This window comes from Falco cherrug, chromosome 3 (genome assembly GCF_023634085.1).
Source record: "Falco cherrug isolate bFalChe1 chromosome 3, bFalChe1.pri, whole genome shotgun sequence".
In the NCBI taxonomy this organism is placed as follows: Eukaryota; Metazoa; Chordata; class Aves; order Falconiformes; family Falconidae; genus Falco; species Falco cherrug.
Genome location: NC_073699.1, coordinates 25856813 through 25883248, shown reverse-complemented (window position 1 = coordinate 25883248; position 26436 = coordinate 25856813). Strand labels below are relative to the sequence as shown.

Sequence of the window (26436 nt, the reverse complement as noted above, 5' to 3'; positions counted from 1 at the left end):
CTCCCAGAGTTTCTTAGGAGAGGGAGAGTTTATACTTCAGCAGGTATTTTATATGATGGCACAGAAACAGTATTAAGTATCAGCATTCAGTGTGGAGAGTTCAAACCCGCAGTTTTGTACGTATTTATTTTTATCTCTGAAAACACAGGCAGGGAATTCCACAGCATTGCAGAACAGGAAAGGACTGTAATCTTTAGGATTTACTGGAGCCCATGGTTATGAAAGAGTATTACAAGCCTTTCACACTGAATTTGTATTTGCATCAACAACTTTCTTGATACATAAAAATGCAGAGGATAGAGCTATATCAAAGATCTTGATACAGACTCGGCAATAAATTTCCTAACTCTTAGGAAAGCCCATCACTGTGCCTTCAGAAAGACGAAATGTGGGAGGTAAATCTTTAATCTGTGACCGAAATTGCTGGACAAGAAAATTTGAAAGAACCTAAGAGAATCTGCTACAAAAAGGTATGAATGTTCAATAGTTCCAGATTACCACAGTTACATGCGCATACTACAGCATTCACAAACAGTGTGGTCCACTTAAGCACACTTCTCAAACTGTTTACAACAATTTGAATAATTTGTATCCTAACTAAATTATCAATACTAAATCCAAACTTGTAAATTTCTACTTGCCAGGAGTTTATATGGAAGCTGGACATTGCACCCATGAAATACCCACCTTTATATGCATTGGGTACATAAGTGACTAAATCTCTACCACAAGGGAGTTAAATTGAAAATATTCCACAATTTTTCTAAATTTTCCACTGCAAGCTACATTTCATGCATCTGAATGGCAAGAACAGAAAATACTGATTGGACAATTTGTAGAACTTCATACAGGCTCTTTTACCTTCCTTCCATTTTAGCAGTAAAACATTTCCCCAGTTGATCTGATCACTAACCCTGTTTTGGCTTCAGAGCTTGTTAGAAGGAATTGGAACAGCTCATCCACCTCAGTGGGCTGCAAGCACTAGTAAGTGTAGCTACCTTGATGTAGATCCAGCTGAATTCCACTCAAAGATACCATGACACACATACCATGTCAACCCAAATCAGCCTTGATTGTAACCTTTTCTTATTATTTCCTGTAGAGCTGCTAATTTTGTAGGTTCTACCCCTCAATGCCTTTGAGAATTTTATTTAGGGTGCATATTAACTGTGCTGTACAATGCACCCCAGTTCCACTATGACTATGCACTATGTGTGCATGCGTGTATGAGTATAGGGAGTGTGACAGGGACAAAGAGACTCCATTAACCTGGATAACAGCTTTTGGACAACAGATATTGTTTTCCAGATTGTATCAGGGTCCTAGAGACAAAAATGAAGCTTGCACAGATTTAATCTGTAAGTTAAAACTATGTAAACTTTTCACACATACTGGGCAGTATGTTCAAGACATATTCAACAATACCAGAACACAGAGCAAACTTATTCATTTACTTATTCTAAGATTATTTCACCTTTAGCTTATTCATCAGGTTATGGCTTTACTCAGTACTCTGCAACTCTTTACACCTTTTTATGTCTGATCTCATGGTTGACCCAGCTTGACGCAGGAGGTTCAACCAGAGATCTCTTGAAGTTCCTTCAAACCTGATTTTTTTGTTAATCCTATGATTCTGAAATGAATGTCATCTTTATTACCTGTTGATCACTCACCTCTCCTACAAATCCTGAAAGCTCTGTAAGTGTTCAGTCTGCACAACTAAAAGTTTAATCATTCCAATGTAAAAGGTAGCAAAACCTCCTCTCTACCAGTGACGTGTCCCCACTTTGGGGTCTAAAAAACTGAAAACAAATTTGAAACTACATTTCTTTTTTCAAATCAGTATTGACAGTTAAGTCTTAGAACACCATGATTAAAAAATGTGATTTTTTCTTTTATCTACTCGTGGTAATTGCTATAAGCTAGTCTCATTCTGAAAAGCTTGATATCTATCTTCCACTATTCTGCCTGTATCACATCTATCATAGTCTGGCCATGATCTGCAATATTCAGAACAAGTAACACATTCCAGCTGATAGTTCCAGCTAACAATGCCATGTGTAACTAACTTCATTTAATTTAAATACCCATCAAACCAGCACTGGGTGCTCTGCCTGCCGGGAGGTTTAGAATTATAATCTTATCTGCCATGCACAGAGCAATTAGTTATTCCACCATCACTATCATCTTCATACTGAAGCTCAAACTGGTATGGTTCTTCCATGAGGCACCTCTTTGAAAAAGCCTCAGTACACCCACAAAAACACAGTTTCACAGTCTACTGAGAGACCGATCGTTCCCACGGTGAGCCTTTCCTGGCATCCTGCTGCACAAATTAGGACTGTCATAGTACTGCTGTTTTTTAGCCTTGGCTGGCAGAGCAGAGAGAGGATTTCCCCTTCAGCTGGGATGAAATAGCTCTTTTTTCAAGTCAGAAAAATAAAGACTTTTGTGGCATGGATTACACTTACCTCCTGGACAATGCCTTACGGCCATTTTACACCGTCTGGATTCTGCAATGGTTGGGCACAGTATCGTGTCTTTTGCTGGCTTCTTCACAATTTGTCTTGTTCTCGTTTCCAGACCCCACTTAAATCCACATGTTTTGTTATTTCTGCTGCAAGTTCCCCACTCACTCCACTGACCCACTTCACAGCCTTCTGATAAAGCAAAAGAAAACACCAGTGAGCAATTCTTCTGTTGTTTTTGTTTGTTTGTTTGTTTGTTTGTTTGTTTTTTAATTAGAATGCACCACATGAAAGTTTTACTGTTAATAGGCAAAAACTCTGAAACAAAATTAAAATCTCTTACAGAACCTGGAAGAATCTTTTTAGCCAGCACCAGCCGCAGCGTAAAACCGTCAGACTATCTATCCATATGTACAGACATCAGGTCAGTCCCAAGTATTCAAAAATCCTCCTAAAATCATGAGATTGATTACATTTTTCCTCTTTTTAATTATTTGGTTGACACCTGGATTTGCAAGTTCATATTTCCAGGTCCTCTCCATAATGAAATGCAAAGAATATTCTTGAAAGAAAGAGTCTGTTCTGACACGATTACCAGGCTTCAAGATAAAACACCAAATTGTGAGACTCAGGAAATATTGTGAGAACTGCCAATGCTGGCTTAGAGTTATAAAGTAAATTTCTACTAAACCCCACTTATTTTGTGATTTCTATTTGTTACTTCCTAGTGGAAAAGGGGGGAGTTGCAGAGAAACTAAAAGTGAATTTGAAGCCCGGATGTTACAGGAACTCAATCTGCCCTGCCTCTGGGTTCTGGGCTTGATAAAAGGCAAAATGAGAGTGTTGTTTTAAGAGGGCAAGAATGCTACAAATGCATCACTGACTTAAAGTTCTAATGAAAAAACTGGCCTTCCTGAAATCTGACAAATTTTGATTTATAAATCCTCATACAAGGTGACTTACAGTTAAGAGGACAGACCTTTCTGATGCAGAACAGGGTAACATTCCCAATAATGCAATATTTCAAAGTTTGAAAGAAAACATTCTTGTTATTATTATTATTATTGGTGGTAGTAGTAGTAGTAATAGTAAAGAAATCCAGACACAATTCATTAGTGGATATTGCTTGATAGAAATCACCAAGCATCAGCTTAAAAATAGAGCCATATTTGAACCCAGCCACCTGCAAAAGAATGCTTCAGCAGCATTGCTGTACTAGAAGACTCACCCACACATTCCATAAGCTCTTCCAAGGCCGCAAATCCAGGGGGGCATCCTCGGAAGCAGCGGCCTCTGTGCGAGTAAAAGCCAGTTTTGCATTTGGTACAAAAGTCTCTGCTAAAGCAGGAGTCGCAGTTTTCTATTCTGCATCCTGAATCAAAAGGACCATAAGGGACAATGAGACAGTTAAGTTAGGGTAAGACTACAAAGGAAAGGACTTGTAAAGCAATAAAACAGAAATGCTATAATGAGGAATACTGTCATCCTGAAATCTATCTGCTGTATAAGAGAAATTACAGTTAATTGTAATTATTTATGACATTTCCCCCTACCTCCTTTTAGTCCTATTTTTTTTAAATCAAAACTGTAGATAAAACTTCTCATTAAGTGACATTTGAGTTATTTACATCTTTTTGGAGGAAAAAGTTCAATATAAATTATTTTTGTGTTTAAGTAATTTTGAGGAAACTTAGAATCAAGAAATTATTTTGGGAAGTATGCATGTATTATAGGTACTGTCTTCAGTTTACTATTTGTCATTGAAAGCAGGATACATTATTTTCCCATGAGTTTACCCTATAAATAGCTGAATGAATGCTTTCATGTATTATATTTGATGTCTGTAACTACACATATGCGTGTGCTCCCATGCAAAAAGCCTCAATTTCTCTGATCCATAAAAAATAACCAATATTAAATGACTAAAAGACATAAAGCTATAATCAATAGCCAAGAAAAAAATAATACTATTGCCTTTTGAAATATTGAATTTCTCTGAATATTTAAGGGAAATATTGTCCACGAGAGATTACAGACTCAGAAGCAGACCTTTCAGAAACATCCTATTCCATACTAAAACTTGGCAACTTGGAAATGAACTCCAGGGAAAAATATTCCAAATGTTAAAAAGTAAAAGTCATTACATTTGTAACAGTAAGGAACATTTCAAAATTAATTTTTAAAAATCTAATACTTCAGCTAACGTAACTTATATAAACTACGTTAGCTGTATCCTGTCTTCAGCTATCTGAAGTCACAGCAGGAAACATTTGTTATTCATGGCATGCAACAATATACTAATCTTTTTTGGTCACTTATGTCATTTATTTATTCTTCATTTTTTTCTAAAGAAAAAAAATCAAAAGCCATAAGGACTTCTAAAATGGCTATTGGTAAATACCCACTAACAACACTTCCAATTTAGCCAATCTTTATAAACCAGAGTTTAATATTTGTTCTTGAATTTCAGCAGGCCAAAATCAGCTGTACCATAACACTTAAACTGGGTGGTGGTGGATAATTATTCTTTTTTAGCACTTAATGAAACATGAGGCTTTTTAGATCAGATTTCTTGTGGCATTGGAAAATAAATTAGGTGGATGGCATGAAAAGGGAAAAAAAAAAAATCCAATGTTGGTACACCTTTCTTTGGTTAGAAGGAATGTGAACATCAGTTTGAAGTCTTGCACTGCCAAAGGTAAGCTCTGCAGGCTCTAGACACAGCCACACAGAACCTGCATGCTACCAACCCCTGTATCCAGCACTTGTCTTCATACAAGCAGCACAAGTTGGGCTTCTTATCCACATTTAGTTTACAGGAACTTCCCAAGAATGACAATTACTTTTTCATGAGGGTTGAACCAATCTCCAAAGAACAGGAGATCAATGCCTAGACAAGGACCCTGCAAAATCACTTCCCCAGATTAATGTGTCTGCAAGGCAAAGCAGTAAGGTGAGCTGCTCTGGAGATGTAGCGCAATAGTTAATTGCAAATCTGGTTTGGTACATTCAAGGTGGACTTCAGGTATTTTATTAATTGCAATGCTTGAATCAAACATCCAGTGGGTTTAAATGTTCAGAAAAAAAACCATTTGCCTCTTGTCCACCCACACAAGACAGTTCAAAAAGACATCAAGGTTTTTCCAAACCATATAGTCCAATGATGGGTTGCAGAACAGAACATTAAAAGAAAAATTAGTATCACGTGACTCTCCCTCACATCCAAGTGATGCAAGTATATATTTGAAATAATGTTTTAACTATTGCTTTCAAAACGTGCTGGGAAGCAACATGTTTAAATTTTATTCCATTTTAATTTTTGGGGGTGCAAGAGGGATTAAATGAAAAACTTTCGGTACAAGTTGCCTTTTGATAACATATAAACATGCTTAGCAGGCAAAAGCCTGCCTCACCTTACACGGGGGATATCCTCCATAAAACTATCACTATCTAACAGTACATACGTAATTACCCCATATTTAAACATTAAATGAATTAATCAACCTTCTTTCAGTTTCTTGATCATACTTCAAAATTCCCATCCTATTTGTAGTTTTTGCTTTCTCTTTTATGCCAGTTTTCTTTTGTTTCATAGTAGAGTCATTGTCATGAGAAATATATTCTGGAGGCATTAGTGGGGGGTCTTGGGTGGAGATTTCCACCAAGGCAGTTTATTTTCAATTTTTTCCTATGAAGATGAATTACTTCAAACATGAAATGTCTATTATTTAATCTTTATTAGATGCAATTCAGGGGAAAATACTGAATGTTAGGAATTCTTTAAGAATTCTGAAATTGAAACTTTGATTTACCAGACTGATATTCAGAACAATGCTTGGGGTTACTGGGTGCTAATCATACTGATAATTTAACTAGGTTATAGAGATCACACTGTAGTTGAAGATCAGCTGGGAGTGACAACTCCTTTTTGACATCCTCCATACACTCTGTTTCAAATCATGAAAGTGCAGTTGCAGTGAAGCCTTGCACAGATCTTTTTATAAAATTGAAATAAACTAAACTGAAAAACTAAAGAAAAGCAGTACTCTAGAAGTCAGAAAAGCTAACTTTCTAGAAGTCTATTTTCAATCACAGGCTGTCACAGAAGTGGTTAAAAATTCACAGCTCCAAGACTTCACCTCCCAGGGGAAAGGGTGGAAAAGAAGTCTTTGTCTGGTGTAGCTAAGCTGCCCTCAAACTAGACACAAGTGCTTTGCTCAAGTATCTTCAATGTTCAGACAAAACAAAGCAAAACGAAAATGTATCCCTTTGACAGCTCTGTAATGTTGATATATGGCACAAGACATATGACTTCTCCAATGTAAAGTCTATGGGCTTTCTCTTAATTTAGAGTGCGATCTCTTAATTTAGGCTGACAGGAGAGTAAGAGCTTGAATGACTGACATTTAAATAGAGCACAGGGTGGACTACAGTATGTAAAAGTGCCTCCATGCTTGAGAGCAGTAACAGAATATGCCCAAGACACAAACAACTCCATGAGCTAATACTGTGCCACTCCTCAGTCAATGGCCAGGAAAACTACCAAACTGAAGGACCATGTTCTTTGATTCTACAAAGCAGAAAAAGAAAAAGTATCAAAATATCTCTCTTTAAAAAGGCTAATGTCAGAAAAGAATCCAAAGACAGAAATTTAAAACATCTTTGATTTTGCTTACTGAAACAGAGTGGCAAAAGGTAAGTTATGTACAGGACTTAGGAGTCAAAGTCCCCTTTAATTTTTGGTGAACTCTAGCACTCCATGGCACTTCAGAAATAATTTTCTTCTGAAGTGTTTCTGTACACACACCAGATTTTTCAAAAGAGGAATAGCTCTGAGCCATGTTTCATTCAAGGTTAGAGCAACCGATCTGATCTGTAAGAAATGCATTTAGCTAGCCAGCAATAAAGCATTTGTATTTAGGCTTTATAATCTCATTTATATTGACCCAATTGTTCCTCTGCCATTTATCTGAATATCATAAAAAACCAAATCTGACTGATGTGGATGAAACCTACAATATTTATAGAAAATTACATAAATGGTGCATTAAAGAACTCCGGAAGGAGAAAGCCTGGATTACAAATCATGCTTAAATTAGACTAACATTATAAGCAGATGAACCACAGTGATATTAAAAGACTTTTGTGACCTGCTTTGGCTTCCTGACAGTCATGATAAGCCACTCCCACTCATTCTTCTTTTAAAATAACCACTAAAGAATTGACAGACTCACATTTTAGAGAAGGAATCAAAAGCCCAGGGTTCAAAATACAGATTCAGATATTGAATTAAATTCAGAGTCAGGCGCATATGCCTGTTATTGTTTAAAAAAAAAAAAAAAAAAAAGTATGTGTTCCTGTAAACAGCTTCTTTCTGTACTGTAATTACACAGAGCATAATGTTACCAAATCAATTACTATCCTTCTCTAGTAAATTTATCACCAGCTCCTAAGGTTTTGCAGAACAAGCTGAATTGTAGGGAAATATAATGCCTTTGAAGCTCAAAATAAAAAATAAAGTGCTTCATATTGAGATGCATGTGGTTCGTAGTTTAACATACCTTAACAGGAAGAGGGTTTTTTATATTAGTTTCTCATACTAAGTGCAACATGATTAATTTTAAGGTCAAAAGTTGTCTACCACAACTGTAAAAAGTAGTTACTAATTTGTAAAATATTTTTATGGATATGTATAATCTTGAAAATTTTACATGGGCCTTTTTTGCCATCTTTACGAAAGATCCATATTCTATAGATTTTCCATTGACACGTTGTCCCTTTCTAAACATAATCAATGTGATTAGCTATCCATCCATAACTCCCTTCTTAACAAAGACATTCTGTAGTACACATAGTGGAAAAGACAGCCGGTCAGCTCCTAGTAATGTTAATAATGACGATTCACAGCAAGTTCTGCTCTGCATGAAGCACAGACAGCAGTGAAGAGCAGTTGAGTATGGCAAAGTGAGAACATGTGAAGGGATCTGCATGAGTGGAAACCAGTAACCACCAGCGTAAGAAAAAGAACTGTACTGACCTGTATTGAACACCATCAAGATGGAGAGAAAATGAACATATTTTGCAAAGAGAAGCTACAGACTGACGCTGGGGAAGGAAACAGGGCATTTCTAAATTGAAAGGCTTGGTAGTCTTTGCCCTGAAATTGGGTCCTTGAGGGATTCCTGTGTGTTTAAGAAGTCAAAGTAATACATGATGATTCACCACAGTTGGTGTTTTCCTTTTGAAGGTCAAATTCATGTTTCCATAGAGGCATCATGCCAGAGGAGCTTCCAAGCCTGTAACTTGTGAGGTTGGTTATCCTGGGGAGTGACAACTGTTGCTTGGTCCAAAGTACCTAATACTTTGATCTTTCATACCAAGCTCTGACTCACAGCTCCCTACTCTTCTTGCCTCAGATATCTCTGCCTCTTCTACCCCAGGATCTTGTAACGTTACCTATCCCCAGATTGTCCCTATGCCCATGACACTCACTCCTTCCAACTCCTGCTCCCATCCCTCTGCTGCTCAGTAAAACAGCATTGGTGCTACAGATTTCACTTCATGCTGCCATCCTGACACGTCCATGGGTGCTCCACACCAATCTGTCACTGACCAGCACCACCTTCTGTGCTAATCCTCTCTAGAATTGCCTGAGGTGGGAGAGACTTCAAAAATCCAGACAAACTACACATTTTATAACTCACATTGAGGACACAAGGGCACATGATGGACAAAGGCTGTGACAGCTAACAAGAGCAGGAGACAGAGGCAAGATGCTGAAGAAAGCTATGATGTGAGTAATTCTTACAGTGGATGGAGTTTCAGCTGAACAACCAACAGAAAGAGAAGAGAGACTAAAATTTTCAGGAAAGTCACTGAGGAGACAGCAAGGAGAGGAGGAAAATCAGAAGCGAAAGAGCTTTAGCCTACAAGGTAATACCTATATCTATAATATCGATATAGAATATCTATAATAGCTAATAGCTAGCTATTTAACCTCCTAAGCAGAGGTGACTTAGGTAGTTGCAGGTTTATTATTATCATTACCATCATTATATTAAAAATTTTTAAGCTACAACTTTGGCAGGGGCTGAACATGAGTGCTAGAGAGTGATACACACAGTCATTTGGCCATAACAGGTCCTGAAGTTTACCACAGGTCTACCATTTCATGGAGAACAATGCCTGGAATACAACATCCTAATTATATAATACTACAGTGAGGATATTTTTAAAATTAAATTCACTTAATAAACATAGCAATATATTTCCAGTGTGTTCTAATCTTGATTCATTATTAGTTGAGACCTTTTAAATAAATGCCAAACCACAGTGTTTTCAATTAGTACTTTACAAATATATAATTGCCTTATTAAATCTAAATTGACTACAGATTTAATAAATCTTAGTTAAAAGCACTGTGATGATTTTTGCTGCCAGACAGATGGAACAAAACTTTTACTGCAAAATATACAGTAAAGCCAAAAGAAAAAATTATCCAAATAAAATAAAAAACCTAAATCCATTTGAAGGAGGAAAAGAGTGGAAGAGATAAGGAAAAAAAATGCCTTTAAAATAATTATAGTAGACCTCAATTTCTGGCCATCCAACTTCATTTTCAAAATCCGAAATGCTATATTACACTTGTTTTTAAAAGATAAACCCATATTTGAAGAAAACAAACACAGAAATAATGAAAAGTATTTCTAAAAAGGCAGAAAAGTTATTTTATTTAAAGCAAATAGTGTTGCCCCTTTGGTAATTGAACCTCCTGACAGACTGTTCCAAATCTACTGACTACTAGAGTCTCAGGTCATATGCTTTGCTATACTGCATTAAAAATAGTCAAGACGTTATATTAGTAATGTCTTCCTATTTTTTTACAAAGCTAAAAAAATTATTACCTTTCTTAATACAGTGAATTAGCTACATGTGTTTAATAAATGCTTAATTTGTTTAAAAGCTTCCCTTTATCTTGTTTTCACTGGAGGCCCATGGAAGGGGAAATTACAATTTTAGCAATGTCAGGCCCTTTTGTGAGTAAGAAGGTGAACTTAAACAAATGGAGTAGCCAACCATAGCTGAAGGGAGCTGTAATTTCTAAACTGAGTGCTGCCTCCCCCTAAAATTGTAGAGGTTACTATGGATACAGACCAAGCTGAAAGGTTGAAGAAAGGCTGATCCATTAATCAGACCAATGTTAAAGCAACCACCCAGGTGACAGATTTAATCTCACCCTTTAATTCAATTTTGTATTTTTTCTCATTAGATTATTTCTTGTTGGAGCAGTTCCGTTCAAAGTCATTAATTATTAAAATTTCTTGGAAAACTAAAAAAGCGCAGCTCTTCTCTTGGGCATCCTTCTACAGAAGACTCAACACTTTCCAATTTCATATCCAAATGTACTGCATTCTCGTACTGCAGTGTTCAAGGTGAAAGTCATCTTCAGCAGGAAACTCTACATCGGTTTCTAAAGACAAACAGTCTCAAATTACATGATTCACTGTTACTAGAAAAACAGTCTAGAACCACTTAGCAAATTCAAGACACATACTGCTTACATGTTAAAAAGAAAATTAGTCTTGAAATTCAAAATTTCCATCATTTTAGGGTTGCTGTACTTGGCTGCAGTATTTATTGTGTTACATTTGGCACTATGTTTGGCTTTTAAAACAATGTCAACATTTTCCATAAAAATATGTTCTATATCTTCTCTCTAACAAAAATGGGCAAGTGTTCTAGTAATAAAATGTTAAACAGCTTTTGTGGCTATAAAGACATTAATAGGGCAGAAATCATTTCAACTTATGTAATTCAAGCCCCGTAACTCCCAGAAGAATTTTAACATAGCCAGAATTGTTATTATTTTTAGCTGAAATAATACTATCTGAGCAATTAAGTCTGTAACTAAATGTACCTAAAAGTATCTAACATCAAGTAGGAAGAAACCTATTCAATTTTTAAAGAATGTTGATTTTAACTCAATTTCAATCCACAAAATATCTGTGTATCCACAACGCAATGTATGTGCCATGCAAGATCACCAAACCAAGAAAAAAAATGAAGATGTGATTTATAAATAACACCAGTTGGCAGTTAGACTAAAATAAAAATATACAATACAAAAATCATTGGAGGGGAACCAGGACTGGTCTGTAAATGCAACGGCATCATTATTGTCACAGGAGGAGACTATCAAAGGTATGAGGGCGAGTTAAATATCCAGCACTCAACACATGCCAATATGGGTTGGACACTAGTTGCATTTATGCTTCTTGAAACCAATCCTGTAATTCATGGAAAAAGGTCGCTTTCTGTAAATGGTAAAAATGAAGAAAAAAAAAAAAAAAGCTATATTGAATTCACCATCCACCTTCTGCAAATAACTTCTTTTCTTTTTAAGAAAGTAAAGGACTGACAGTAGACTACTTTTCCTATCTCAGAAGCATAGTGCAGGCTGATATAGATAAATTCACCTATTTCCCAAAGCTGTAACTATATTCAAAAACATTTTTACATAGGCAAGTTTTTACAGCCCAGTTTTGAAAGGTTTAAAGTGAACACATTGCTGAATTCACAAACATGTTATGAAAATTAAGGCCAAGACCCTTAAATTACGCTACAGAATGGATACATAAACCATACACTGGTCTCATTTAATTTTTCATCAAAACCTAGCCACCTGGTATAGATTAGGTGGCACTTGGCAATATTGCACAGCAGTTGGGAACACAACGTGAAGAATACCATATCCATGGAGCCCACGCAGGGAATGGGCAGAAAGAGGCGGGACGTCACTGCATGGGCTGGGACAGATCCAAGCAGGGGCCGTGAGTGCTCCTCCTCCAGCTCACACCACCGCGGAGTGACCTCACACAGGTCTCACGGTTATGTGTGATGTGAAGGCCAGCACCCACTCCCTCACAAGGTGGTGTGCCTCCGTGACATGCCACAGCCCTTAGGGGCAGAGTGCCGTGCAATTCACAGACGCTTGATCATTCTAGGAAGCAAAGAAAAGCTATTTCTCACTTTGGGTTCTTAGGTTCGGTGACCTAATTCTGGTTAGACCATGACACACACACCCCATCCCAGAAATACGAATTAGAGGTAATTGCAATGATTAATAATCCATATGGGTAATACTCCACATATGAGCATATGGAAAAATCAGTATGAATCGGCGCAACTGCCAGACAGTGGTGAAATAATGTGTGGAGATATCAGAGCACTCATTGATTTTAACTGTTGTGCTTCTAGGCACAAACATGCAAACAGGGAATCTTGTTGCACATTAGCAGGTTGTAAATTTCCAAATAAAATGCAGTACTAAAAGTGAAAGGTTGTTTGTTTGCTTTTAATAGTACATGTGTTTTATTAAAATAGCGACACTTACATATTAAAGCATGTCTGGTGTGAGGTGTCTGGTCACCTGAAATTTGTGTGGGAACAAAAAGCATGACAAGAAGCCCACCCATATATTAGGGCATATACTGACTAGTACCTACACGAGGCACTGTTAAATTAATGCTAAATCCTTTTTATTTTCATATAGTGGGAATTTGTTTAGTGAAACTGGAGTATCTTCTTAAATCATTGTTCTTGGCTAAATTTCCCTTCTAACTAAAGCAATAATAACAATAAAAATAATAACAACACTAAAAACTGGGTTAATGCATTAACTATTCAATCTGCTTGAATGTTACATATCTTGGAATGAGCTGGGATGTTCCTTAGCAAAGACGTCTTATGATGACCTTGAGACATCTGTGAAAATACCACCATGTTCCACAACACATCATCTTAAAAACCAAGCATGAATTATGGCCTTCCTACAAAAGTGAATGTAAAGGTGCAAAAAAAACTCACTTGAACATCTGTTCATATCTGGCGTTCGGAGTCCATAGTACCCCGATGGGCAGGAATGCAAGCATTCACCGTATTGTCTCATTCCTTCTCTTCGTAGGAAGAAGAATAACTTGTGTTGGCATCTGATGCACCCATTATCCTTTGAACAGGACAAACAGCCTTTGCAAATTGGATTTGGTCCATAGCTAGCTGCAAAATAAGAAGATAAATTACACTTTTCAGATGATTTGGAAATTATTTTGGCTGGAGGTCCTCTCCCCTCTAAAGTGTTACTTCTCTACTGAATGATAACATAGTTATAAAGGGAAGGTTCTGAAAGTGCATTCACTCTCATACATCTACTCTGGCAAGGAAATAAAAAGAAATGCATTCTCTACGTTTTTAATTGTATGTAGGGCAATTCAATGAATTTGCACACATTTAAAATAAAGGTACAGGCAAGCAGGGATCAAGTTATACAAAGTTCACCAGTATAACATAAATGAAACCCAGGTGCTGAATTCTAATTGGAAGCTGAGGATGTAAGCACACAACAGCAACAAAATATAAGAACATCAGCACCCTGATATATGCACGTGGACTGATATGTCCATGGAAATCCAGCAACCACACTAATGAAAATTCTGGCTTCTGGAGACAGTAATATTAAAAGTAGAGAATTCTCCACAGAACAGGTACAGCACTAGCAATGTGTGCTGTCCCATAGCTCTCAGGGTCCTAGAACAGCTGTTGTCTTGCAGTCTCTTCTTGGTCTTTCTAATACAAATGCCAAGACAATTATTTAAAAAAAAAATCGCAGTTCAAAGTTCTAAGAGACTTTTTTTACAAGTTTTTGCCCAAAACGGACTGAAAACAATTACCAAAGGAGGGCTTTTAGTGCACATTAATATTTTAAGTTCACCAACTGCTGTGCCTTCAATTCTATTCTCTGGGGTATAGAGAAAGAAAATATCCCTCTTTTTTCTTTTAAATTACTTGGGTGATAACTGCAACACAAACCTTAGCTCCATCACTGTTTGTCCTTATAAGCTTTTATTAACCTGCCTTTCATGCAGTTGCAGAACACTCCCCTGTCCCCATGGGCTGTCAACTCCTTCTCAGGGCTGAGTCAGCACAGCAGGTTACCAGAGGGAGGATGGCTCAAGACATTCCTGGAACCAGCATAACTTGACAGGTCTGGTTTAAATATTAAATTGGCTACAGGACTTGACAGAAATTTGCCAGTTCAAACCTGATTTACTGGAAACAAAAGAAAAAGTATTATGCAACAGAAGGAAAGAGTCTTTGGGGTCTCAAGAGGTTTTTAATAGAGGCCATTCTGATAGCAGCTAGCCATAAGGACAAAGACTGTGCTTAATTGTTATATTTTAAAATATTTAAAAGTATTCACACCCTAACATAGTACTCTTGTACCTTCATCTCGTATGGATGGATAATAGAGATTGTTCAATGGATGGCTTTACCAGCAGAGCCAGGAAAAGAAAAAAGGAAAAGCCCACCACCCTCTGGAACTAGTAGCTGATATGCTTTACTCTCACCTTCACACATCTGCACACCACATTTCCACTCCCTTTCTGCTCCCGTTCCCCCCCCCATGCCAAACCAAGTTCAGCACAACAGCATCCAAACTCCAGTCAGAATAATCCTAGTGGGTGGCAGGCAGGAGGAGAAGCTCAGTGATCTGGTGTGCACAGCTCAGTCAGTGGGACGCTTTCTGAGTGCTGGCATCCTCCGGCACCAGGCTCACATGGTGAGATGGGAAGAGCATCCTTACCTTCTATGGTATATGTCCGATTCTTTGGCTCTCTGTTAACCTTTTTGCAATGACACATCTTACCAGACCAACCGCCTTATACTCCCTAAACTGATTCCCATCTCCTGTTTCCCACAAGACCTCAGATATAATTTTTCCTACAGTTCATCCTGCAACTATTCTTATTCACAATCCCCATCTTCAAAGACATACAAGAAGAGAAACAAACAGATGATGAGCTAGGCCTGGATGCATCCCTCATCTCACTGTTGGCAGGGATTGCATATCTGTAACCACATCAAATAATAAGTGACCACGTACTCCAAAGCAGTTGTTGCTTAACACATGGTGGGCAATCCTGTAGACTTCTGAATCCTCTTTTAGTCTCCTTGCATCTCATTCTTAGTAAATCTGTACCTCCAGCTTGTTCAAGGCTCCTCAGAGAAGCCTGTACTACAACAAAAGAACTAACAGGAACAAAGCAAAAGTAATGATGCAAGATGCCTGAATTTATTCACCACTCAAAGTGGGGTCTGGAGTTTGAATCAGCTGAAGTCAGCATCTCATATACAGCATGTATATGATTATGACTTAGAGCCAGGCCAATTGCTGAACAACACGGATATAGCTAAAGGCTTCTGTATATATGGAAATATATATATATGCATATAGCTAAAGGATATATATATATATATGGGTATAGCTGATGGCTACAGGACAACAGTTCTGCTAGCAACAGACAGGGTATACCTCTCAAAGCAGGAAAAGGATCTTTGCACAGGAATTAGCAGGGCTCATTGAAAGAGCTTTAATGAGATTTGAAGGGAGAAAGGGATAAAACTAGGCTCACTAGAGGTAAATCTGAGAGCAGCACACCAGTGTTTGAGGGATGGTGTGCTGGCAAGGTCCTTTGATCTGCCATCTCAGTGGAGGTAGGGGATGGTGATCCATGCAGCAGCAAAAATGCAAGCGTTATTGATGCGTTTAGAAACCTCGGAAGACCCCGAGAATGGTCACATAGGAATTAGGGCTTCTCCCCACAAAAAGGTGGTAGGATCAACAGCCCAGCTGCAGTGCATCTACACCAATGCATGCTGCATGGCCAACAAACAGGAGCTGGAAGCCATTGTGCAGCAGGAAAACTATGACATAGTTGCCATCACAGAAACACAATGAGATTGTTCACAACTGGCATGCTGCAATGGATGGCTATAAACTCTTCAGAAGGAACAGGCAAGGAATGGGGTGCAGTGGGGTAGCCCTGTACATTAGAAAGTGTTTTGTCTAAAGCTTCATGATGGTGATGATAGGGTTGAGCATTTATGGGTAAGAATCAGGGGGAGGGCCAACAAGGCAGATACCACAGTATGAGTTTGTTACAGACTACCCAACCAGGATGAAGAGGCAGACAAAATATTCTATAAGCAGCTGGGAGAAATCTCACAATAGTTAGCCCTTGATCTTACGGAGGACTTCAGCTGTCTGATGGAAATACAACACAGCAGAGAGGAAACAGTCTAGGAGGTTCCTGGAACGTGTGGAAGATAATTGCCTGACACAGCTGGTCAGGGAGCCAGCCAGGGGAGATGCTCTGCTGGACCTGCTGTCTGTGAACAGAGAAGGATTTGGGGGTCATATGGTGGTTGGAGGTCGTCTTGGGCATAGCGATCATGAAATGATAAGAGTTTTCAATTCTTGGAGAAGTAAGGAGGGGGTTCAGCAGAGCTGCTACCTTGGACATCCAGAGAACAGACTTTGTGTTGTTTAGCTGACTGTTTGGTAGAGCCCCTTGGGAGAGAGCTCTGAAAGGCCAAGGGGTCCAGGAAAGCTGGACGTTCTTCAAGAAGGTAGTCTTAAAGGCACAGGAGTAGGCTGTCCCCATGTACCAAAAGATGAACTGGCAGGGGAGAAGTTGGGACTGGCTGAACAGAGAGCTTTGGCTGGAGCTTAGGAAAAACAGAAGAGTTTATGACCTTTGGAAGAAGGGGCAGGCAACTCAGGAGGGCTACAAGGATGTCATGAGGTTATGCAGGGAGAAAATCAGAAGGGCCAAAGCCCAGCTAGAACTTAATCTTGCTACTGTTATAAAGAACAACAAAAAAATGTTTCTATAAATACATTAGCAACAAAGGGAGGGCTAAGGAGAATCTCCATCCTTGGCTGGATGCTGGGGGAAGAATAGTGACAAAGGCTGAGGGACTAGCGAAGTGAGTGTCGCCCTGTACTCAGCACTGGTGAGGCCAGACCTTGAATACTGTGTTGAGTTTTGGGCCACTCACTTCAAGAAAGAATTGAGATACTGGAGCATGTCCAGAGAAGGACAACGAAGCTGGTGAAGGGTCCAGAGCACAAGTCTGGTGAGGAGCAGCTGAGGGAACTGGGGTTGTTTAGTCTGGAGAAAAAGAGGGTCAGGGAGGACTTTATTGCTCTCTACAACTACCTGAAAGGAGGTTTTAGCAAGGTGGATGTCAGTCTCTTCACCCAAGTAACAAGTGACAGGACAAGAGGAAATGGCCTGAAGTTGTGCCAGGGGAGGTTTAAATTGTATATTAGGAAAAAATTCTTCACCAAAAGAGTTGTCAATCACTGGAACAGGCTGCCCAGAGAAGTGGCTCAGTCACAATGCCTGGAGGTATTTGAAAGACGTGTAGAAGTGGCACTTAGGGACATGGTTTAGAGGTGGACTTGGCAGTGTTGGGTTAATGGTTGGACTTGATGCTTTTAAAGGTCTTTTCCAATCTAAGCCATTGTACAATTTTCAATAGTGTGGCTTGGGGAGCAGGGACTAGGCTCTGGAGCAGATACATTTGTAGTGTCCGCATAGGTCTCATGTCCACCTTCCCTCATTGACCCCCATTAACATTCAGACTTCTTGGTTACAAAATGTGTCTCAGTTTGACTCTACTGTCCAACTTTCCTTTATCTACAACTTCCCACATGCTAGTCTCCTCAAATTCCTCTTTTTTCTATTTCTGGTAGGATGTCTTTGTTGATAACCCTTTGTTTTGCAGAAAAAATTTATTTATGTTTACTTCTCTGGGCTTCAGCCATAGCTCTTTCCTAACATACTCTCACATGAAAAGGAGCTAACAGCAGAAAATGATCCTCCATTATCCTGTGCTATCCTTTGTTTAGGAGATGGATGGCACATCTTTCACAGCTTAAGGTCAAGACAAGATATATGAAAGAGTTCATTAATATACTAAATTTTTAAGTTGTACATATTTATCCCAAAATCTTAACTTCTCTGTAGGTTTCCCAAACCATGACATCTAGACTCTCCTTTATCTCCTGAGCAGTCTTAACAAATGACTTATAGATTCTATGCCTGTAATTTTTTCCCTCTTATAGGAACACTATGAGATTCAGTTCATCAAAACTTGTAAACTGCTCTGAAATACTCAAATATGAGGTACTGTAGATGCGACACATGTATTTTTACTTAAATGATTATTTAACTCACACATTGAACTGTGACAACAGCATTTGAGATGGTCACGTAGTTAATGGTCACAAAGTGATGACTCCTTCTTGCTCTCCTAGTTGTTAAGTTTAAAAAAAAAAAATCTATAAAAGCATCATATATTTTTATTTTCTTTCTTTACCACATTAAATAAAAAAAAAAAAAGAGATCACTGAAGAATTATACAATAGTAAGGGGGAGATAATACGATTACTACACTGTAATACAGAGAGTAAACATTATGAATGAATCTGAAAACTTCCCATTGTGCTGCTTAGGCACCAAACTGAATAATTTCCAGGTATTTTGCAGACAGTAAGTTGTTATGAAGTGTATACCACAGAATCGGTACTCTTCTACTTTGTCATTGCTTATATTCTTTTCAGAGCTTCATGGGAAGCATCTGACTTCTGTGATCTGTCAGTTCAACTTATCCCAAAGCAGGGAAAATCATGAGATGCTCTAATGCTAAATTACTTGAACACTGAACATATACTTTAACAAATCAAATACCGTAGCACTGGTTTTGGTGTCACATAGGCATGCCATCTTGAAGATACCAACTTAACTTTCTCTCTTTGTACGCAGGCTCCCCTGTGTATGTTCTCCCCTATATTCACAGGTTATAATTAAATCCTACAAAATCTGCCCTGCCCCTAAGTCTTCCCTTTCCATCTTGGTTTCTTAACATAGCAAATACCATGTATTCTTATCACATACAGCTTTTTCAGTTCTCATATAATTGCTTTTTGAAGGAAGAAATGAATGCCTCTATGTTCAGCAGAAACATCTACACACTTCCCTTTGAATTTCTTCATAACTTCTTTTTCCGTCTCTATTAGAGAGAAAGAAAAAATAACAAGCTTACAAAACATGGTCAATCACATTCCAAGTTACCAGCCGCACCACACGCAATGTAAGACATCATGTTACTCATATCTATTTCAACCCTGCCTGGAACACCCTCCTCAACTCTGTGTGCCAGGCGGGCAGGTTTCCTTTAGCCAGATCCCTATGGCAGCCAAATCCCTATGGAAACTTGTTCCTTCCACAAGGCCCACAAATGTTAACCAGTGTCAGAGCGCTGCTGTCGTCACATCATAAAACTGCAAATGCACACATGCTCTAAGTTAGCACCATCCTCTGGGTCTCAAAGTGCATGATTTCCCTGCCTGTCTGTTAAGATTGTAAGGTCCTTGCAGCAGGAGCAATGTTTTGTGCAGCCACAGAAGTATGTACGCGGGTGTGAACACCGCACAAAGACACAAACACACACCTTTATATGGGTAATGCATTTTCTATTCCTTCTGCTTGCCACTTCTACAACTACACTCTAGAGCATCTCTATATTTAAAGAAAAAGCATTTACAGACTTGATTCCCTATGTTGCTCTGTTTTAAATCTGGGATTAAATTTGCCAATTTTGAAAAGGTTACTTGAGAACACAGACCAGTACCCAAACACTGAAAGAAACACTTCTGAACTCTAAGGGTGTTCAAAGTTTCATGGTTTGGATCCATATCAACTAAAATCAAATGTCAGCTAATTACTTTAACTCTTGTCTGGATCAAATGTATTTAAGCCATATTGCTGAAGCAGTTTTAAGTGAATTGTTATGACTATTTGAAAACACAAGAGAATTAACAGTACAAAATGAATCTAGCATGTTTCCCACAAGAATACAGATTGTTCAGTAAGCAAGAGAACTAAAAGGATTTGATTTTCTTGATTACAGCCCATACCACAACAACTGCTACTAATTTACATCTTCCTTGTATATCCACTCGTTAGGTGTCACAAACCTCTTTTGAACCTGGTGCTTGAGCTCACCACAAGAACCTGGTATTTCTACACTTCTGTAAAAAACAGGTTGAAATGGACAAATGAATCCAAAATCAACTGGAGAAAGAGACGGGTCTGGCAGAGAAACAAGCAGTAGAAACAATTATTACCTAAACATTATCTTTTTAGAAGGCCAGGCTAACATGCTCATTACATTCCTAATATCACTTGCTGCCTGGTCATCGTGTCACTATTTGGCAGTCTTTGGTTTTTTGAACACTCTAAAGTCAGAAACTGGGCTTAGTGGTACAATGGCCAGCTTAATGGCTCTCCTGCCATAAGTGGTACTGCAGCCACCTAAATGCTGGTATTGGATTTTAGTTCAGATCTAGCAGGAATGTCTCCAAGACACTTCTCACTGTCAACAGGAGGTGTGCAGAGAGGACTCAGAGGAAGGAAGCAACTAAAAGACTACTACAACCTGCACTTACTGAAGAAAGACTATGTTTCATAATCCTGAATTCAATTAATGCTATAAAGAAATCCCACACATCTCAATAAAACCAACTAAAACCAACTAAAATACACTCATGCTTGGCATACGTTTTTAGGGTACCAAAGAATGGAACAAGGAATACAGCTTTACAGATACACCAATATTACACTGTATACCAATGTATTAACATTGTAAGACTGCAAGCTCATTATACTTAAAACACATCTGATGGGCTATGAACAGAAGATGTCCAAGAAAGATACCTATTTTTCACTAAAGCTGTGTAAAATCAGAAGTAAGTTTTGAACAGAAAACTTGAATAACAAAAAAAAAAAAAGGAAAGAAAAACATTTACTAGCTTGTCTCTAGTCATTGTCTTTAAGAGAATTAAGAGACACAAAGTCAAAGGGGATTTTTATGAACAATTAGCCCAATGCCCTGTACAAAGAAGCCACAGAACTTGTGCTTTACTAAAGCATATCATTTAAGAAACCATTCAATCTTGATTTTTAAGTTGTCAGTGGTAAGGAAACCACCACAACCTTTTGTGAAGCTATCATAGGGACTAATCACTCTCACTGTTGAAAATCTGCAGTGGAATTTTAAACTTCAAATAGCAACCACTGGACCTTTTTATATCTTTGCCTGCCAGATTGTTAACAGTTCTGCAATGTTTTTTTCCCCCAATGCAGACACTCTGATCAGGTCAAGTCTTAGCCTTCTCATGGGTAAGATAAACAGAACAAGATTCCAGAATGTCTCACCGCAAGGCAAAGTATCCAGTCCTTTGATCAATCCCTTACCATTTTATCAGCAGGCTTATGGACACCAAAAAAAGACCTCAGCAATAGAAAAGTGATTGTACCAGTGCCAAACGCAGAACTGATATAATGTCTCTACTTTTCCTAGATGTTACTCTCCCAAAACATTCATGGGTTATGTAAATTTTTTATTTTTTTTTTTTTTACAACAAAAACAACATTTCACCAAGTACCACGCTGCTCTGGGTAGGAAGCAGCCATTTTTTGGCGTTACACAGGAGATCACAGAATCACAGTGGTCAGGGTTGGATGTGACCTCTGAAAATCATCCAGTCCAACCCCCTGCTAAAGTAGGTTTACCTAAAGCAAGCTGCGCACTCACATCCAGGTGGATTTTGAATGTCTCCAGAGAAGGAGACTCCACAGCCTCTCTGGGAAGACTGTTTCAGTGCTCTGTCACCCTCAAGGTAAACAAGTTCTTCCTCATGTCCAGAAGGAACTTCTTGTGCTTCAGTTTGTGCCCACTGCCCCTTGCCCTGTCACTTGGCACTACTGAAAAGAGCCTGGCCCCATCCCCTTAAGATACTTGATAAGATCCCTTCTCAGTCGTCTCCATGCTAAGTCAGCCCAGCTCTCTCAGCCTTTCCTCATAAGGGAGGCACTCCAGTCCCCAAATCATCTTTGTAGCCCTCTGCTGGACCCTCTCCAGTAGCTCCCTGTCTCTCTTGAACTGGGAAGCCCAGAACTGGGCACAGCACTCCAGATGCTGCCTCGCCAAGGCAGAGCAGAGGGAGAGGATCACCTCCCTCGACCTGCTGGCCACACTTCTCCTAACAAACCCCAGGATCCCCTTGGTCTTCTTGGCCACCAGGGCACACTGCTGGCCCACGAGCAACTCGCTGTCCACCAGGACTCCCAGGTTCTTCTCCGCAGAGCTGCCTTCCAGCAGGCCAGGCCCCAGCCTGTGCTGGTGCATGAGGTTGTTCCTCCCTATGTGCAGGACCTTACACTTGTCTTTGTTGAACTTCATGAGGTTTCTTCCTGCCCAACTCTCTCCAGCCTGTCCAGGCCTCGATGAATGGCAGTACAGCCTTCTGGTGAATCAGCCAGTTCTCCCAGTTTTGTATCATTGGCAAACTTGTTGAGGGTATGCTCTGTCCCTTCATCCATGTCATTGATGAGTAAGTTGAACAAGACCAGACCCAGCACTGAACCACGGGGGAACACCGCTAGCTACAGCTCTCCAACCAGACTCTGCAGCATTGATCACAACTCTCTGTGCTCTGCCATTCAGCCTGATCTGTGTCAACAGCTTTGCTGAGGTCTAGGTAGACAATATCCACTGCTCTCCCCTCATCTACTCAGCCACTAACTCCATCATAGAAGGCTATCAGGTTGGTCAGGCATAATTTCCCCTTGGTGAATTCAGGTTGATTACTCCTGATAACCTTCTTTTCCTCCTCGTGCTTCAAGATGGCCTCCAGGATGAGCTGTTCCCTCACCTTTCAGGATGTAGGTGAGGATGACTGGCCTGTAGTTTCCCCGAGTCCTCCTTCTTGCCCTTTTTGAAGACTGGAGTGACACTGGCTTTCCTCCAGTCTTCAGGCACCTCTTCTGTTCTCCATGACCTTTCAAATATGATGGAGAGTAACTTGACAATAACATCTGCCAGCTCCTTCAGCACTTGAGGGTGCATTCCTCTAGGGCCGATGGACTTGTGTGTGTCAAGTTTGCTCAAGTGATCTCTAACATGGTCCTCCTCAACCAAGGGGAAGTTTTCCTTTCTCACAGGGGCTTTCTCTGTAGACACACTGACTTTAACTCTGAGGCAAGTGCCTACTATCCTGGCAGACAACTGGAGCACTCTTCTGAGCTGCAGGCCTACAAGCAGGGTGCACAGCCCTCCTTGCACAAACTGCGGCACCATGCCTGGCTGATGCACCATTCCCTGGTCATAGCACTCCCCACAGCCATTTCTATCTCCTGTGGTTGCTCCTGGCAAGGCCTAAGCCATGTCAGCCTTGCTCATGAGAGCTGCAGGCTCCTGGTGGGTTTCTCAGCTCTTGCTCAGGTTTCCCTGACCCAGGAATCCCCCTGTCCACCTCAGTCTAGTCCTCAGCCACAGAACATAGCCTTGCCACCCATTCCTATCTTTCTCAAGACAATGGGCCTCAACCATTCAGGGTCATTTTCTCTGAAGTTGTCCACAACTCAGAAAGCCCAAGTTCCCCACTCCTCCTCTGAAGATAGACTAACTTGTAGGGTAGCTTTTCACTGCAATGAATTTGGTGTAAATCTCACTAAATTTACGCTCGTAAATGAACAATTTTGCCTGCTTATTATGAAACCATTTTTTCCACTTCCTTTGGAGGTCTTAATTATATTTTAAATATCATAATTTTATGCTTAAGCTACTCTCATTTTCAGCTCCTTTCATTCTCTTATTATTGATATAATGTCCTTCTGATTATTCTAGTCTAGGCATCAGAAGACTTGTCTTGATTCCTTCTATATTCAAAAGAGAGTTCTACCTCCAAATCAAAATATTTTACTTTAAAGGCATGGCTATCCAGCTGAATAATTTCAGAATTTTCTGCACTGTTTGCCCTACCACCATGGTAGGGACAATCACTGTGAAGATCAGTTAGATATTATTCTCCTTCAGCACCCTGGCAAGTCTCAAGAAATCACCTAAATGTTGAGATATTTTGCAATATTTAGTGACTACAAGCATTATCAGCAAAATATACCGACTACCCAATTCAGAAGCCTACTTTATTGATAAAATTACATGTATGCTGGTCTCAGGATGCCTTGGTTGCTTAGATATTTTGAGAACATTACTGACTTTCTTTACAGCTGGGCTGAACTGCCAGTCAAAGAGGTATCTCAGCCATCTTTCTTCATTCAACCATCTGGAGCTTTTAAAGGCATTTCTCATAGTTTATTTTCTGGATACCTGCTGTCAGCTGGTAACATTTAACTCCCCTTGTCCTCTTCTGTCTGTTGTTCACAGCCTACCAGTCCTCACTTGCCTTCAACACTACTGAATGCTGTTTCCTCCTTCTGACGTGAATCCTCTTCCACAACTTCTCTCTGTTCAGAGCCTTGGGAGGCATATCCTCTCTCCCTGAAAACGGGGCAGCAATGTTTCCTCAGTCTGGTTGCTCAGACCTCTTCCATTTCCCCAACGTTCCCCAGTGGCAGTATTCATCCTTCTAGTCCAAAAATCCAGTGCTGTCAACAGTTTACATTTTATGCATAGGAAGTCTTCTCTGGCTATCAGATGGAAAAAAAACCACGGAACACCTGTTGCAGGTAACAAACACCACTCCATTGTCACAGCACTCTCAAAACTATCAAGCTGCAACAAGGTCTTTTACCATCACATACCAACATACTCCTCACACCAGTCCCTCTGCTGCCTTCTCCTAGTCTCTCGTCATCCAGAGCACACATGCTCTCTCTTCTCTTTGCTTCTTCCTCCTCTCTCTTTCTTGACTGCTCTCCCTTCATTGGCTGCCCAACCACTTAGTAGGAACCAGCCACAGCTGCACCTTATCTACATCAGCCAACCCACCGCCCCTGAAGCCAGCTCACAGCTGTATATTATCAATGTTAATTAACCCAGCTTCATTCCTCTAAATCCCCCCCTTTTTTTTCTTTTTAATATTTCATACCTCATGTTTTTACTAATCATCACAAACTTTTTACAAATAAATTTTTCATACAGTCCTCTATAATTCCTCTACAATTCCCTTTTTTCTTTTTTCTTTTCCTTTTTAACATTTCATACCTTATGTTTTTAACAATCATCACAACCTTTTTACAAATAAACTTTTCATACAGTCTGTACAACTTGTCCCTGAACTCTTTTTTTCTTCTTAGCATTTCGTGCATATGCTTTTAACAATCATCACAACTTTTTGACAAATAAACTTTTCATACAGTCAAGACTTGTCCCTGAACTCATACACATACCCCTTCTTCCATTTTATCTTGAGATTTTCAGCTTCTGGGGGCTGATCACCTTTCTTATCTGCTTTCTTGACATCTAGGATTTTGTTTTCTTCAGAGTGAGGTTCTGATGAACTTAGAGTACCTTGCCCTTTCACCTCCTGGGCCACATCAGACAGTAACCTGAGTGAGCTTTCAACAGCAGCAGATCTAGAAAACAGCACTAATACATTACTTCGTGTTCCAACAAGCTTCTCAATATCCTTGTGGTCATTCATTTCTTCTATGACTGGATACACCTTCAACAAGCACATAAACACTGGCAAGAATACCACCAGGCCAAGCAGCAGCAGCAACAGTGTGAGCCACCCGCGGCACCGTGCTGCTCCCGCGCGTTCCCCCAGCACAGCCATCACCACTGTCCGGCCGGACACGCTCTGGACCCGCCGCCACTGCGGGCTGCTGACACATCTGGCTGTGTACTCTGCCGCTATCGCCCGTTACCCTCAGTCTCAGCTTCACGGCAGTCAGGCCTCCTTCTCTTTGATCCCAATGGCTCACCTTTACTGGTGTCTGATCCAGATCCCCAGGCTCTTCCCACCTATCTCAATGTGATCTGGATCACAGGCTATCCCCACCTGTCTCTGCTATATTGGGCACCGCTGTCACTGTTCAAAACTTCAAACATCCCTCAGCACAGCCATCACTGCTGTCACCACTCATTACACTCAGTCTCATAATCTGAAGGGCCTCACAGGGGGTACCAATTGTCACAGCACTCTCCAAACTATCCGGCTGCAACAAGGTCTTTTACCATACCAACATATGCCTCACGCCAGTCCCTCTGCTGCCTTCTCCTAGTCTCTCCTCATCCAGGGCGCACTTTCTTT

General features: G+C 39.7%; 1 protein-coding gene across 1 annotated transcript in view; it reads right to left on the bottom strand.

Moving 5' to 3' along the window:
* RSPO2 (R-spondin 2) overlaps positions 1-26436 on the bottom strand; it is a 114445-nt gene that overhangs the window by 40503 nt on the left and 47506 nt on the right. Inside the window, exons 2-4 of the mRNA XM_055706382.1 lie at positions 13335-13523; positions 3697-3840; positions 2472-2660 (exon numbers count right to left, since the gene is read on the bottom strand). Of these exons, the coding sequence (XP_055562357.1) occupies positions 2472-2660; positions 3697-3840; positions 13335-13523 (522 nt within the window). The remainder of the gene's footprint in view (positions 1-2471; positions 2661-3696; positions 3841-13334; positions 13524-26436) is intronic.